General features: G+C 41.9%; 1 protein-coding gene across 14 annotated transcripts in view; it reads left to right on the plus strand.

The window, feature by feature from the left end:
- Nucleotides 1-17,360, plus strand: part of LMO7 (LIM domain 7) — a 225,041-nt gene that overhangs the window by 178,460 nt on the left and 29,221 nt on the right. For all 14 annotated transcript variants that reach the window (XM_047755673.1, XM_047755675.1, XM_047755677.1 and 11 more), the window contains 3 exons: nucleotides 3,174-3,316; nucleotides 4,587-5,019; nucleotides 6,937-7,245. In XM_047755673.1, coding sequence (XP_047611629.1) covers nucleotides 3,174-3,316; nucleotides 4,587-5,019; nucleotides 6,937-7,245 — 885 coding nt within the window. The remainder of the gene's footprint in view (nucleotides 1-3,173; nucleotides 3,317-4,586; nucleotides 5,020-6,936; nucleotides 7,246-17,360) is intronic.

Here is a 17,360-nt window from a genome sequence, read left to right on the forward strand (position 1 = left end):
TATTTTCTGTGCGCTCTCAAAAATGAGAAACTGCTTCCTTGCAGTTTAAGTGAGTTGTCTGCTCGCTTTGGTGGTTGAATTTGGGATAGGAATGTTATGCTTGTCAAAGGAAAGACATTGCTCAAGGTTTAGGGGGAACAGGGGAGCAGAGGTCCAGCACAGAGTGTGGGCATGAGCAGGGGGAGATGAAAGGGTTCTTAGAGTCAATAGAGGAGGGTTGGAGAGAAATGTGAACTATAACTCAGTAATATTTGGGTTGAAACACTGAAGCAGTTATCTATCTAGTGTGAATCAACATTAGGTGTTTTCACAGAGCTGACATATGGCCAGATGTTTATTTGGATAAAGAATTAATCTTTCGTCCCTGGCGGAAGGAAGCATAGCTGCCTTTTACAAAAAGGGTTAATTGTTATAAACCAAGGGAGTGTAAAGAAATACAATAGACACACTGTACAGAGTAGACCCAAAGCAGTCTGAGGACTACTTTATGGGAAGAGACTTGAGTGGTAGCGTGAACAAAATTAATTTTCAAAGCAATTAAAGACCAAGAAATGAAGATGATTCCCCGACCCCCGACCTGGGTTATGATTCTGAATTCCAGGGCTTCTTTTACTTGGGAACTCAATGTAATTGTCAAGAAACAGGAATTTAATGTCAGTTTGCCAAAATACATGCTACCTGGATATGAAAATAAGAGGTATTGTGGGGTTACCCATGAGGTTAAGTCAGATGAAAGTTCATGCTGCTTATCCTATAGGACTGATGTGCACTGCTTTTGTTCTTTATGGAAATGGTTCACATTGGTTTCAGGCAGGTTTTGTTCGTTTGTTTGTTTTTAAGCAGAAAAGGCCCTATCTGCTCCCAAGGGGTATAAACCAAACCTACTTTATGTGCCTTGGGGGTGAGGTTACTTTAGTCTGAGACCTCAAATGGCTTCTGTTTGGGCTGCAGTGCCACTAGCAGTTCTTTTTTTTTTTTTCCCTTCCTTCATTTATTTTTTTCAATTATAGTTGATTCACAATGTTCTGTCAATTTCTGCTGTACGGTGGAGTGACCCAGTTATATATACATTCTGTTTCTCGCATTATCCTCCATCATGTTCTATCACAAGTGACTGGATATAGTTCCCTGTGCTATGCAGCAGGATCTCATTGCTTATCCCCTCCAAATACTGTCATTTGCATCTACTAACCCCAAACTCCCATCTGCTAACACTCTCTCCTCCGACCCCTTGGCAACCACAAGTCTGTTCTTCAAGTCCATGAGTTTGTTTCTTTTCTGTAGATAAGGTCATTTGTGCCTTATACTGGATTCCAGATATGAGTGATATCATATGGTATTTGTCTTTCTCTTTCTGACTTAGTTCATTTAGTATGAGAGTCTCTAGTTCCATCCATGTTCCTGCAAATGGCATTATTTTGTTCTTTTAATGGCTGAGAAGTATTCCATTGTACATATGTACCGCATCTTCTTAATCCATTCATCTGTCAATGGACATTTAGGTTGTTTCCATATCTCGGCTATTGTGGAGAGTGCTGCAGTGAACATAAAGGTAGATGTATCTTTTTCGATGTAAATTTTGTCTGGATATATGCCTAGGAATGGGATTGCTAGATCATACGGTAATTCTATTTTTAGTTTTCTGAGGTATCTCCATACTGCTTTCCATAGTGGTTGTACCAATTTACATTCCCACCAGCAGTGCAGGAGGGTTCCCTTTTCTCCACACCCTCTGCGGCATTTGTTATTTGTAGACTTACTAATGATGGCCATTCTGACGGGTGTAAATTCCAAATATACAAACAATTCACACAACTCAACAGCAAAAAAACAAATAGCCCAATTGAAAAATAGACATTTCTCCAAAGAAGACATACCAATGGCCAAGAGGCACATGAAAAAAATGTTCAACATCACTAATTATTAGAGAAATTCAAAGCAAACCTACAGTGAGGTACCACTGGCAATTCTTAGCATGAAATTTCTCTTGTTTTGCTGATACAGAAAAGTTGGTGCCATCCATACTGTCTTAATCCCCTGGGTGTCATAACCAGCTCAGGGTGCTAGGACCGATTTTAAAGGAGAATTAGGATGTCTTGGGGTCACTCAGCTAGGTGAGACTTAAGTTCCTGGGTGTATGGGAAACAGCTGTCCAGGTATTCCTATGTGGTCTTCCTTATTTCCCTGTCCTTAGGGGGAGTTGGCCCTCTTTAAAATCTCACACTTGAGGCTGCTTCCCCATTAAAGCCTTTCCTGACCTGAGCCTCCCCTGCCTGGGGTAGCATTAATCACTCTCTCTGTAGGACCCCCATTCTCTCATGCCTTCCATTCACACTCATTGTTGACTCTTTTTTTTTTTTTTCTTTTAGGGCCACACCCACAGCATATGGAGGTTCCCAGGCCAGGGGTCGAATCAGAGCTGTGGCCGCCAGCCTACACCACAGCCACAGCAACATGGGATCTGAGCACGCTGAGGTCTGCAACCTACACCAGAGCTCATGGCAACGCCAGATCCTTAACCCACTGAGCAAGGCCAGGGATCGAACCCACAACCTCATGGATGGATGCTAACTGGGTTCGTTAACCACTGAGCCACGATGGGCACTCCTCATTGTTGACTTTGATTTTCCCATCATGCTTTCCCCTCCAGCCTGAGCATTCATTAAAGGGAAGCCCATCTACTTCATCTGTGTGTTTGTGGTCCCTTTGCCTCAAAGCCGGGATTGAACTCAGTATTTGTTAAATGTGTGCCTCTCCACGTAGCCATTTTACAACCGTGTTTCTGTCCCAGTTTGACTAGTGAGACGTGTCATTTCACCTAAGAGCCAGATTATTGGAGTGAGATGGAAATGAATTTGAAACAGTTCCTGCTCTTTGTGACCTGGCTTCTAATTACAAGCATTTAGCATTCTTTGTGAAATGGGCAACGAGGCAGGCACTTTCTGGGAAAACAAAAAATGGGGTCTATCTTACTAGGTCAGGGTTTTTAGAAGCGTGAGATAAAGGCTTGGTACAGAAACGCTGGCTATAAAAAGCAAAATTAGGGCACCTTGGCATCAAGTTGGAGGGAATAGTTTCAGCGATGTAATCGGATCCTCTGGCGCGCTCTCGCTGCTGGAGAGGGTGTGTAGAAATTCAGGTGTGCCTGTGCTGATGTGATTTTCTTCTGACAGGACCTTGCAAAATGGAAAGATCGTCGAAAAAGCTACACTTCAGATCTGCAAAAGAAAAAAGAAGAGAGGGAAGAGATTGAGAAGCAGGCTCTTGAGAAGTCGGAGAGAAGGTCTAAGACATTTAATGAAATGCTGCAGGACAGGTAATGAGGCTGAATGCATCTCACGGTTGGAAAGACCAGTGTTGGAAGCATATTTTGTGTAAGCGTATGAGATATATGTGTGTATCAGTCTTAAACTGTCATCAAGTACATACGAAACTGAGTATTTTGCTCTGCAGTGAAAAAGCAAAGTATTGCTGTAGTATGTAGTGACTTGGATTAAGGAAAGAAATGAATACTTAAAATTCGATGTACATTATTTCTTCATTTCACATTGTACATTCACGTGCAGAATTGGCTGGCTTGGGCTGTATTTTGCAGACAATAAACAACTTCTTCTCCTTTTAAAATAGATATAGGAATAGAAAGGTTGAATAAAACCAGCTTCCACTCTTAACTGAATTGTTTAAGGTCTAAAAAATTATTTTTCATGGGACAATTAAAATCATATTTTTAAAGGAAAACTCTATAAACATCAGTGTGAGGTTTTATTTTTTGCATTGCAGCATAAGCAGAGAAAGGTCCAATTTAAAGTTGCCTGCAGAGCAGTTGATGTGTGAAACCTTGAGATACTTACAGGTCAGGGAGAAGGCAAATATGCTTTAAGGATAATGTCAAAAAGGAAATGTGCTGTCAGGTGAAATTAAACAAAGCTCCTTTGTGCCCTAGAAGCCAATGGTAAAGACAGTTTCATTCACTTAAATGCAATGCAGTTGGCTTAAAAGGTACTCCTTACTAAATGGTGGCCAAGAGACTGTTTCATCAACCTCTCTACGAATATGAATGGTGACTTTTAATCTGCAATCATTGTACATGCAAATTCCATCAAGCTGTACGAAATCATATACCAACCAAGTCTGAGTCTTTTGTGGTCTTCTGTTTTTATTAAACTAATATAAATTGTTATAGAAAAACTCTCAACCCTGTTAAGAAATCCACACCTTTGGATAGTTAAAATTGGTTGTCAATTAGTTATATTCCTGGTGTGATAATTTTGGAAGAGTTACAAACTTTCGGATGAAACTTTGACTCATCCTCTATTAACATTTTCTTATTAAAATCCCTTTACAATTGCAAATACTTCAGGATTTTTTTTTTTAAGTTTCTTTAGGAAAAAAGTCAAGCTCTTAATCTTTCTCAGTGTGGCATTAAACAACTGACGTGTATTTCTTCTCAAATGCTGTTAATACTGCATTATTATTTAGAAGTCTTTTTATTCCCATTCGTTCTTTTATGTTAATGACGAGAATACATCTCTACCTCTGTGTGTCAGATGTGTAACTTTGTGGATATGGTGTTTCTTTCTGCTCAGGGAATCCCCAAATCAGACATCTACGGTTACATTGAAGAGGAGGCTGTATTCTTCTGATGATGGATTGAATGAAGAAAAGCTTCCCTCGACACTGATGACGTCAGAAGCAAGTTCCCAGAGTGAGGGAGCAGAGGAGCAGGGAACAGCTTACCCTTCCGACATGCCTAAGCAGAATTCCACAGCTTTTGCAAACAGGAAAGCTCCTCTCAGAGATGAAACTCAGCTTCCTTCTAAAAGCCCTGTGGAGGAACAACGCCCAGCCTCTTTGTCTTCTCAGCATTCACTGAATACACAAACGGAGTCTGTTGCAGTTTCAGCTTCTCTCCCCAGAAGTTACCAGAAAACTGATACGACCAGGTTAACATCTGTGGTCACACCAAGACCTTTTGGCTCACAGTCAAGGGGAATCTCATCCCTCCCGAGATCCTACACGGTAACTGAGTTCCCAGTTCCCTTACTCTGTTCTCCAGAGCGAAATACCCCTGAACTTGGGCAGAGGTTTGAATTGTAGATACTCGGTGTGTAAAATGTACGTAACTCGTAGATACAACCAGTTTATTTTCTCCAGTTTATATTCACTAGACATTTAATGCTGAAAATATAGCACCGATGCGGAACTGATGAAGCTTTAAATTCAGTGAAAGTGGAGCTGCTACATGTGAAAAAATAAGCTACATTCAAAGGCAGTACATTTATTTTTTGTGTCATTTTTCTCAAATGTATCTTTTATAAAGTATTAGGTTGTACTACATGAAGTTGTACTACATGGCTAGTTCTTTTTGACCTACAAAAAAAGCAGCTGCATGTGGTTTAACCTAAATATTTTCAGGTGATTATGTGCATTTTTTTTTCTGATTTCCTACATCATTAGAACTTCATATATTTGAATGTAGTTATTATGGCATATCTCATGGTTCAAAAATATATATTTATATTAGGATGTTAAAGAATATAGAATCATTTGCGCTGAGAATGAGGCAGTACCACATACCTGAAAGTGAGAGTATCTATTTGAATTGTATAAAAGGAAAGAATATTATCTTGAGAACATCTGTGTTTAAATTCCTTTTACCTCTGCCAATGTAGAATCCTAAAAATCTAAAAGAGAAGAAAATTGGTTAAAAAAATTCAAAGTGAGGGAAGCTTCCCTAAACTAGCCAGAAAAACCTCCTGACCATTGTATTAAATAAATGCAGACATATTTGAGAACATAAAATTAAATTTATATGAAAGACACCATTAATGTAGTCAAAAAACAATTTATATAGCCTCTGAAAAATCTTAGTAAAATGTATTTTATTTGTAGGGTTAATATCTCTAAGATTTAAAATGCTCCTTAATTTATAATTGGTAAGGAAAAGATAAGCAATAGAAAAGTGGATAGAAATAAAGAGCCAGTTCAAGGGAGAGGGAATTTAAATGGTTGGTAAAATAAAGCACATAGAAGCATGTTCTTTCTTATTAGAGCAAGAATGAGGTGTCCAACTTTTCACCCATCAGATTGACAAAGATTTAAAACATTCACAATTTCTAGTGTTGCCAAGGATGCACAGACACAGACATTCATAGATATTACTTTAGGGAGTGCATTGCTTCATTTTTTTAAAGGTATAAGTATATATATATATAAAATATTCTTTGGTTCAGCAAGTCTACTTTTGGGTAATCTGTGCTATAAAAATCAATTTTCTGGGAGTTTCCATTGTGGCTCAGTGGAAACACATCCGACTAGTAACCATGGGGTCACAGGTTCAATCCCTAGCCTTGCTGAGTGGGTTGAGGATCCGGTGTTGCTGTGAGCTGCGGTGTAGTTCTCAGATGCAGCTAGGATCTGGCTTTGCTGTGGCTGTGGTTGGCAGCTATAGCTCCGATTAGACCTCTAGGCTGGGAACCTCCATATGCTTCAGGTGTGGACCTAAAAGGCAAAAAAAAAAAAAAAAAAGGAAATCAACTTTCTGGTTGTAAAGATATGTACAATATTTTTGTCAAACTTTAAACAACATCAAATGCATATCAAATGAATAAATAAATTGTAGATAGCCATACTGTGAAGGACGCAACTAAATTTAGTGTAGATTTTGATCTACTGACCTGGCATGATGTGGCAAGTTTCAAAGGTCTGTTTATAATATAGACACTTTTGTAAAAACAAGTACTACTCCCACTTCATATGTGCCTATCTGTTAGTGTGGGGAAAAAAAGCACCCTCCAAGCCCTAAGTAAGTAGTAACTACTTTGCTGTGGGAGGTATATGTTACTTGATTAACTTTAAAATATTCCTATAATGTGTACACTTTTTTAACAGAAATCTAACAGGACACCAAGTTTAAAATGATGTTTCCTTATTTAGATGGATGACGCTTGGAAGTATAATGGAGACGGGGACAGCGTTAAGAGAACCCAAAACAGTTCGGTCAGCACCTCTGTGCAAAAACCTGACAAGAGCCAGCTTGAGTCCAGCCCATCCAGCAAAAGAGAGGCAGCAACATCCCTAGAGAGTGGGCTGAGCTGGCCCTCCCCTACACCCCCCTTCTCAGCTCCTTCTCAGGACCAGGCCACCACTTCCAAAGACACGCTATCTTCAATGTCTAGCCCAGATTTAACGTCTGAGCTTGGTGAAGGGAGACACTCACCACAGACAGAGGTCTCAAGATCGCAGGTGAGTCTGGGAAGAATTTTTATCACTTGCTGCTCCGAAACCTAAGTATTTAAATCTGGAAACCATATTTCTAACCACTAGGCATTACAGTCTGGGCTGATAATGTAGAAAATGATACTGCTTTGATTTTATTCATTAAAATTTTTTTTTTAATTAAGAATATAGTTGATTTACAGTGTTGCATTGATATCTGCTGTATAGATAGCATCATGAGATCTTGGAGAAAGTAGTTCTCCTCTGACCCCTGTTTGATATGGGGGTATGGAGACTTTTGGGACCAGCCTCTTTTGGGATCTGGCTGGGTTTTCTCTCTACTTCCCGTTTCATCAGCTGTTACCTTGCGCTGCTAGTGCTCAGCAGTCGGGGTTCAGGTGTCACTCAGGAGGTTTTAGATGCAGGTCTAATAGGTAAATGGGTAATAAAAGCCGCTTCTTAGGGAAGAGAGAACTGGTACACACGAGAAGGGCTGGCTTTTAGAGACAACAAATTTGTTTCTCTACCATGTGAAGACTTCTAGAGACTTTTAATGTTCCTTTGTACTTTGGAAAACCTAGAATTTTGTAGCTTTCCTTGCCTTTTAGGGGCATATTGAGGCTTGGTTACAGTATGGCAATTGTGTTCCTTAACATTTCGAGTCCAAACAAAATATCCTATCACATGAAGGATGACTGGGGGCATTTGTAGTTTTTCCTACTTAAAATCCCATAGATGACTTTCAGAGAATTATTAGGTAATGAAAGTCCATTTATTGTGTTTTATGTGTAGGCCACAGGGTTTTTTGTTGTTGAGAGACTAGAAAGAAAGCTTTTCTTTTAGAAAAAAATCTTCATTAAGCAGTTGGATAGCTGTATGAACCCCTTAGCATGAAGTTGCTTTTGTGATCCTGTGACTTAGTTTAACATTCTCTGGTACCCTATTAGAGTGTATTTTTTTTTTTTCCCAAGGCACAACATCAAGTATGTAACTTGGCCTAGGTTATGTTAGTGAAATACCTTTATGTGAAATACGATATAACACATCTTAGTGTAATTGGTTTTTATTAGTACAGGAAAGCTTTACAAGTTTAGAGTAAGCTTTTTCCTTTGTGATTATAAAATACTCTGTGCCTGAGAAAATTTGGACATGCAGGAAAACATACACAGTAAAAATCACTTGGTGACCCTCTCATTTAGAGAGACTCTTTAACAGTTAGGTTTATTTCTTTCAGCTTTCCCATGCATATTTACAAACATACCTAAAAACAATTTCTTCAGGTTGCTGAAATCATTCGTTGTAAATTATTTTTTTTTTAAACTTCAACTTTAAAGAATTGGAAATATATGATTAGCATCATAAGTCTCAGTGGATGAGAACAATAGCCTCTGTTGTACTTGGGGAACATGATGTTCCAGCGGATGAAAAATTAAAAGAGAAGCAAGGCCTCTTTTGTTTTATGGGCTTACCTGTTTGCCTTCACCTTTTTAACTAGCACATCCCATGAAACAGCCTGATTAATGTACTGTGTGCTCCGTGGTGGTAACTCCCTCAGGGTGGCAGCTGGCTAGCTGCATCCGTGGATTAAGAGAAAGAGGCTAAGGGTGGGTGGGGATTTGTTCCAGGTTAGAGCAATTCAGAGGATCCTGAGTTAACAAGGCGTGGTTTCAGCTCTCATCATTAATGGATTTATGCTCACCAATCACCCGACTTGAAATGGAATGGGACCAGGCGAAATTAGGCTTCCTAGGTGGAATTCTTGAACAGATGTGGATAGCATCCAGCGACGCGCCTGTCCCTGAGATGCGTGGTGGGACCACTTCTGCAGGTCAAGGAAGGTTGCTCGTGCAGCAGCATCACCCTGCCCTTGTCATTTAACAGGAGCTTACTGGCTGGGAAAAGGCTGAGCGTGCACAGAACAGCCCATGATCAGTACGGCAACGGCGTGTGCAACACTCCCCCAAACTCTCAAATTCTATTGGTTCAGAGACCGGAAATACGAAAAACGCTGTGTAGCTCAACAGCTAGATGTCGTTCTCTTATAATTGAGGCTTAGTTGACCTACAATATTATATTAGCTTCAGGTAGTGTCTTGGTAGCTTTGTAAGAGAGTTCTTCAGGCCCCCTCTTTACCTCACCCTTGTGCTGGGAATGTCCTTTCACTTCTTCCTGCAGAACCTCCCTGGATGCGGTTACCCCTTTTCTATCCCTGCTTCCGCCCCCCTACTTCCGGCCCGTTCCCATCCCCATGCAAACGCTTTGTAAGTTGGCACCCTCAGCACCCGGCCCCCGTCCCGAGCTTTCTACACAAGGCAGACACCAGTTTCATTTGCATGAAATGAAATGATGCCGGGCTGGACTCGGCGATTTCTCTGCATCCACACCCCCAGGGGCACACGGTGGTCTATTCGGTGAAGTTCAACACACTCAGGTCCCTCACGACTGGTCCCAAGCAGCTTTGTGGTGCCGCCACAGCTAATGTTTATTGAGTGCTGGCCGGGCCAACCAGGCCTCACAAGGCATTATTTTATTTAATTCTCATAGTGACCCTTTTATTGCTGTTTCCTAGCTGTGGGATCGAGGCAGGGAGTGTTCACGTGGCCTGTCCAAGGCCACGCAGGGTACCGATTGGTGAAGTCAGGGTTTGAACTCGGGCAGTCTGACTCCAGGTTGTCTACACCACTCGGTGCTGTGAGAGAGGGGAAGTGGGTGATGTTTAGCCACACAAGACTGCCTGCTCCTTCTGGAACATATTATATACTTTCATGAACACTTCATATATGTATTTGCTCTTATTGTTGCCCTCTTTTTAAAACGTTCATGTCACCCTCCTCTGTAGTTTGATGGCTTCCTTTTCAAAGCCCAGGAGGGTCACTTCCTTTGGGAACCAAGGTTTCTCCTCCCTCCTATTGGGATTCAATTTTTTACCCTTGAAAATTTCATTCACTGAATTCTTCCTTGTTCCATATGTTCATTTCTCCCTCACTGGTTTTTTTTTTGGGGGGGGGGGGCTGCATCTGCAGCATATGGAGGTTCCCAGGCCAGGGATCGAAATCAGAGCTGCAGCTGCCGGCCTATGCCAGAGCCACAGCAATGCAGGATCTGAGCTGCCTCTGCGACCTACACCACAGCTCATGGTAACGCCGGATCCTTAACCTACTGAGCGAGGCCAGGGATCGAACCTGCGTCCTTATGGATACTAGTCAGATTTGTTTCTGCTGAGCCATGACAGGAAGTCCTCTTCCTCACTGGTATTTTTTATACCCCCGACCCCTGCCATAGCCTTTACCTGGAGTTGGCACTTAAGTATTTACTGACCTGAATTATATTCAAGGCCTTGGTTACTAGACTGAAAAAGGAACTTGATCCAGCAGGTAATCTAGGTCCTTATAGGTTCTTTAATGTGGGAATTTTAAGATAAAGGGGTGTTTTAGGAGTGTAAGCACTATGGTGGTGTATAGAATTGTGTTAAGGAAGTAAAATCTGGGGGCAGAGATGGGCTGGGAGCCTGTCACAGAATTGTGGTTGGAAGGGAGTTAATGGCATAGAGAAGCAAAGCTTTATTGGAGGAACTGAAATGACTTCACTTAAAATCTGCCCAGACATTTCTTTCTCATCTCCATTGTCGATCCGGAGTTTCATTTCTCTTGCTTTCCTTCCCCCCATACTTTCCCTCGTGGGTATTGCTTCTCTCTGCCTCCCTTGCCCATCTGGGTTGCCAGGGCCATTCTGGGAGTGACCCTGGGCAAGAGGGGACAGACCACGTGACTCCCAGAGTCCTCCAGCCCAATCCAACTGCCTCACGAATTTTGTTTTTTTCCCCTCAAATGGGTCTTGCCTACAGGGTTTTGGATTTGTCTCTGTTTTGTCAGAGCCCTCTGCTCTCCATCCCATCCAACTCCACCCTTCAAGACCTTTGCCCCAGGTTTTCAAAGCAGCACCCAGAAGTAGGATAATCCCTGTAGAGGGAAGGACGCTTTTCCACATGTCTGTGCCCTAAAGTCCAAGCTTAGGATAGCACCGCGTTAAATGGTAGCAGGGTTTACTTTATCACAGTTCTGTCGGCTTTATTATTATTTTTTTTTCTTCTGCGATATATGAAAATTCCCAGGCTAGGGGTCGAATCTGAGCTGCAGCTGCCGGCCTACACCACAGCCACAGCAATGCCAGATCCAAGCTGCATGTTTGACCTATGCTGCAGCTTGTGGCAATGCCAGATCCTTAACCCACTGAGCAAGGCCAGGGATCGAACCCACACCCTCATGGGCGATGTCGGGTTCTTAACCCATGGAAGCACAGCTTTAGAGCGAGGCCTATGAGAGTTAAGTAGGACTTTATTTTGTTGATCTGGAAACTGCTTGATGAGCATATATTTCCATGTGTAACACTGCGTCTGTGGGAAAAAGAAGATAATTACTGGGCATCAACCATGGGCCTTGGCACCTTAAATGTTTCATTTAATCCTCTCAGTAACCTAGCAGAGTAAGTGGTATCATCCCTACTTCTACCTGTGAAATACTTGAGATTTGAGAGTTAAGTAACATGCCCCAGGCAAGTTAAATGCTTAGTTAGGCCACTATTGCTGTTTCTGTGACCCATATCGTTTTTGAAATATGACATGCTTAATTTTGAGAACTGTCCTGTACCTAATTAAAACACCCAATGTTGACTTATTTTAACTTTGCCATGTCTTTAGAATTTTAGAGCCAGTGTGGACTGAAATATTTTCTGGTTCATAAAGAGAAAATCATTCTTAAAAGTGTTTGGAGGAAAGGTAGATGTTTATTGAAACTCAGCAGAACTGAATCGAATTCTGAAATGCAGACATTGAAATCTACCCAGGAGGCAATAAGGAGCTGCCAACAAGCTTTAAAACAGAGCGTGATATTAATAATTGGCATTTTCTGTAACAAAAGTTCTGGCAGCCACGTGGAAGAGGGGGCGGGGGTGGAGGTGGTGAAAGGCTGGAGGCAAGAGAGCCAATTAGAAGGTGACCCACAGCTTTTCAGAGGGGAAACCATGACCTGAATTAAGATGAGAACCCGAAGGAAAATGGAAGGATGGGGTGGATCAAGATGGACTTATGGGTTGTGGACTTGCTAGCCCTTTATTAAGTGCACATAGGTGGGGGTGGGGGGCAGTTAGGTGAGGAATGGAGGAAGAAGCCTAGAAAAAAACCCTGGTATTTCTAACTTGAGCATCTGGTTAAATCGTGACCAATATATGAAAAAAAAAAAAAAATAAGAGTTAGAAGAGCAGGCTTGGGGTGGGGGAAAAATAATGAATTTAATTTTGATAATGTTGGGCTTGGATAGTAGTCAATGACCATGCATGAATTTACTCAGGAAAGCATGTGTTCAAAAAGTGGGGAGACGGACTAGGGAAGAACAACAGCAAAAGGGCAAGAGAAATAAGAGGAACACACTAATGACACTGCGAGGTGGCGGGAGAGATGAAGGAAGAAGGCCAAAGAAAGTGGAATAAGGGATGACTTGGAAGCCTGTTTCCCAAAAGCGAGATTAGTAGTGCTTGATGATTGGGGGCCAAAAATGGATTTGGTAGGTAAGAGAGAAGCTGAGGAATGTGTCGAGTCCAGTGGTAGAGCTGGAAACACTACCTGCTTCTTTGGAATGGATACTGGAGAAGGGGAGGGGGTAAGTATAAGTTCTTTGGTGAAGGAGAGTAACTTCCAGGCCAGAGCAGCGCCATGATTTCAGGGCTACTCACTCTCTTCTCATTCCAATAAGGACCCCCCCCCAAAAAAAAGACACAAAAGATCCACAGGTACGGGAGTTCCTATTGTGGCTCAGTGGTAAGGAACTCGACTGGTACCTATAAGGATGCAAGTTCAATCCCTGGCCTCCCTCACTAGGTTAAGGATCTGGTGTTGCAGTGAGCTGTGGCGTAGGTCACAGATGAGGCTCAGATCCTGTGTTGCTGTGGCTGTGGTGTAGGCCCGGAATCTGATTCAGCCCCTAACCAGGGAACTTTCATAGGCTGCAGGTGCAGGCCTAAAAAGACCAAAAAAAAAAAAAAAAAAAATCCATGGGTGCAAAAATCAAATATTATATATTTACTCTGTAATTCATGACTTTATGGCCCAAAGCTATGTTTCATGTTATTTTAAGTAGGCTTTCCTTAAGTGAACACGATCATCTAATCAAAAAAGTTTGAGACTGTCTGACTTGCTACTATATAATGGAAGTTCCCAGGCTAGGAGTTGAGTGGGAGCTGCAGCCACTGGCCTAGGCAAGATCTAAGCCATGTCTGTGACGTACACCACAGCTCATGGCAATGCTGGATCCTTAACCCACTGAGCAAGGCCAGGGATTGAACCTGCAACCTCATGGTTACTAGTCGGATTCATTTCTGCTGAGCCACTACGGGAACTCCATGAACCCTGTTGTTCATTAATTCCCATCTGTGGTGATTGGAGAATCTTAATTCATCAGATCTTAGAAAAATAAATCTGATCATTGCTATGCCAGCTCACCATGTTTTTTTGTTTAAAAAATCTCAGCTCTTTAAGTGTATATTTGTGTTTAAATTGTACCAAAATTGAGGGAAGTTTTTTTGTCTTTTTTTAGGGCCGCACCCACAGCATATGGAGGCTAAGGGTCCAGTCGGCCAGATCTCAGCTGCATCTGCGACCTACACCGCAGTGCACAGCAATGCCGGATCCTTAACCCATTGAGCAAGGCCAGGGATCGAACCAGAGTCCTCCGGATGCTAGTTGGGTTCATTAACTGCTGAGCCATAATGGGAGCTCCGAGGAAAGTTACTTTTATTTGAGATGCTGGTATGTTGGTAATAACCTTCTTTCCCAGAATAGGCAACTATAACCATGGATCTGCACTTGCCCCATGATTTATATTCCTGGTTCCATCCAGTTCAAAAAGAAATTCCCACAGTATCATCTTCCAAAGCATGGATTCTTTTCCATGAGTAAAATACTCATATAGCATGTATCTGGCAGAGAAAAAGAAGGAAGTTGAAATCCTGACGGGAATCATCGTTGAATAGTTGATGCTTGACTGTAATTATAGATATATGCACCTGCAGAAAGTCTAAAGGATAATCTAATTCAAGAACTCAGGATTCCACAGAGATGCCTGAGGGGCTGTCATAGGGGACGGCCATACATGCAAGTGGGGCCTCTGGGGCCTTTTCCCTAAAACTGCCACCACCTGTCTTAACACTTCCTGTGTGTTGGTTCGGGAAGGAGGGTCTGCAGAAGGTTTTCCTTTGAAAACAGGGTTTTGGGAGTTCCCATCATGGCACAGTGGTTAACGAATCCGACTAGGAACCATGAAGTTGCGGGTTCGGTCCCTGCCCTTGCTCAGTGGGTTAACGATCCGGCGTTGCATGAGCTGTGGTGTAGGTTGCAGACGCGGCTCGGATCCCGCGTTGCTGTGGCTCTGGCGTAGGCCAGTGGCTCCAGCTCCGATTCAACCCCTAGCCTGGGAACCTCCATATGCCGCAAGAGCGGCCCAAAGAAATAGCAAAAAGACCAAAAAAAAAAAAAAAAAGAAAGAAAACAGGGTTTTGCAAAACGCAAAGCTTTAAAATTAATGTCATTGGACCTGTGTGTGATCGGTGGCTTTGCTGGGCAACAGAAATTGAAGAAACATTGTAAATCGGCTATTAATAAATGCAGTAAATTTATGTCATCGTGAGAGAGCATTCTCTGCCAGACTCTAACATGCCTGAGGCCACCTGGCTGTTGACAGAAACAACGTGTGATGCTCACATGGTTCTCTCTCCTTCGCCTGGGTGCATCCCCAGGACCCATGGAACTGGCTGCCAGGCTCTACCACAGGAAGGCTGACTTCCTCTCATAACTATTTCAGAGAAGTGGTTATCCGCCCCTTTATTATGTTCAACTGGGGATTTATCTCCAAGGTAAGAGCGGTCCGTTGGGGATAGTTCTGCTGGTCTAATACAATTTCGAGACTCTTCCATCTAAGGCTTAAGCTTCTTCTCTTTTATCCTGTGTTTGATGGAAAAGGATATGTTTACTTCCTGTCTCCCACAAAGTTTTCTCTTTTTTTCTTTTTTTTTTTTGGTCTTTTCAGGGCCATACCCGTGGCATAGGGAGGTTCCCAGGCTAGGGGTCTAATTGGAGCGATAGCTACAGACCTACACCACAGCCACAACAATGTGGGAGCCAGGCTGCATCTGCAACCTACACCGCAGCTCACTGCAACGCCGGATCCTTAAGCCACTGAGCAAGGCCAGGAATCCAACCCGCAACCACAGTTCCTAGTTGGATTCGTTTCCACTGCGCCACGAAGGGAACTCCTGTCTCCCACAGTTTTCTTTATTGTGGTTTGGAACTATTTGTTAAAACTCCATCCTGTCTTTTATTTTTCAAGATAAAAACAAAAACAAAAACAAAAAAAACTCACTTGGTGACTTGGGTTCTAACCCATCATTTGTCTCTGTGCCCTTATATAGCAGTAGATTGTGCACTCTTACTGGCTTTAGGTCAGAATTTTTGGGGGGGCCTAAGAGTGGTGAAAATGATTGCTTATTTTCACTGAGTCATCTCTAATTTAAGTGTGTGGTAGTTTGGGGTAAGGAGTGGAACTAACCAGTAATTTTTTCTATTCATAGCAGAGTTTTATTATATTCTGGAGACTGGTATCCATCAAGCTGATTATGAATGCGTGTTCTCACTGCTTACATCTGGCTTCCCATATTTCAGCTGCTTTACATGCTTTCTGATGAAAACACCTCTGTATTATTAACTACGAATGTTTTTTCTTAAACTCCATACCCACTCTTGAAGAGTCAGGAATGATTTCTTGAGAGAGGAGACCATACCTGATTCACCTTTGTTTCCCAAATGTTTTATATAGAATAGATGCACAATAAGTGTATGATAAAAAATCAGTAAGTGAATATTGTTGCAGCTCTTATTGCCTGGGTCCATATAACATAGTCGATTCTTGATCCTTTATTCATTGCCCTCTTTGTCTTCCTTCAAACTCTTATGTAATAGCACACTTTTTCTTATTACAGTCACTTGGATTTCAGACTTGTTTTAGAGGTAGAAAAACCCAAGTATAAGGCTTTAGGAATTGCCCAGTTGGTCCTAATTTTGAGTTTAACTGCCAAGTTCAAGTGGAGAAGTGGTAGGCCTTTTTCTAGAAACTAAAGTGGCTTTAGGAGGAATTTTTCTTTTTAAACAGTGAAGTCACTTCGATCAGTAATTATCAAGAACTGCTAGTCTGGGACACACAGGCTGAAATTTATGTCTGCAGTTTTACCCAGAATAGAAAAATGTAAATGATGGGAGATAATTAAATTTTTCACGAAGATAGTAAGTATGCTGTAAAACTTAAAATGTTTGTTGGGGAAAATGGCTTTAAAAATTCTGTGAAACGGAGAATTTATTGCCGTGTCAGGTGATGAGGGAGGTGGAAATCCTGTGCTTGTGGGCTGATGTCCCCTGACGGAGCTGTGGCTTGGAGCTCCCGGTGTCTCAGTTAGGGTCCCTCTCGGTATCTTCCTTGTGCTTCCTCAGGGGTGACCTCGTTCTGCATTTTGTAGCATATGTAGCAGCTCTGCCTTTACCACCAAGTCTTCAGGTAGCAGTAAGGCAAGCAAAACCACCTTGCCAGATTTCAGATGCCCATTCAGGGCTGGTACCAGGCCCAGATGAGGGATCTAGTAGCTGAATTTTGTGTCTGTGAACCCCTCAAAATTAGTCAGCTAAATATGTTAAACATTGAAAGTGGATTTTTAAAGTATGCTGGCATTTTAAAAATCAATTATTTAAATCCTTTTTTGCATTTTCCAAAATACCGTTTTGTTGCAATATAACCTGTAAATTTAAAACGTGCAGTATGGTACTTTGATACATTTATATGTTGCAGTGTGGTTGCCATCGTAGTGATAATTAACATTCTCTCACATGACATAATTATCCTTTCTTTCTAGTGGATGGAAGTTCTGGTCTCTTAAGTTCTATTATAATAAAGTATTATTTCTATTCCCAGATCTCTAGAGCTTGTTTATTGTTCATTGCAAGTGTGAACCCATAAACAACATCTGCCTTGTCCCTTGTCCCCTCACCCCCCCCCCCAATCCCCTGGTAACTACCACTTTATTCCGTTTTATGAGTTTGGCTTTTGGAT

Source organism: Phacochoerus africanus, chromosome 13 (assembly GCF_016906955.1).
Source record: "Phacochoerus africanus isolate WHEZ1 chromosome 13, ROS_Pafr_v1, whole genome shotgun sequence".
NCBI classification, from domain to species: Eukaryota; Metazoa; Chordata; class Mammalia; order Artiodactyla; family Suidae; genus Phacochoerus; species Phacochoerus africanus.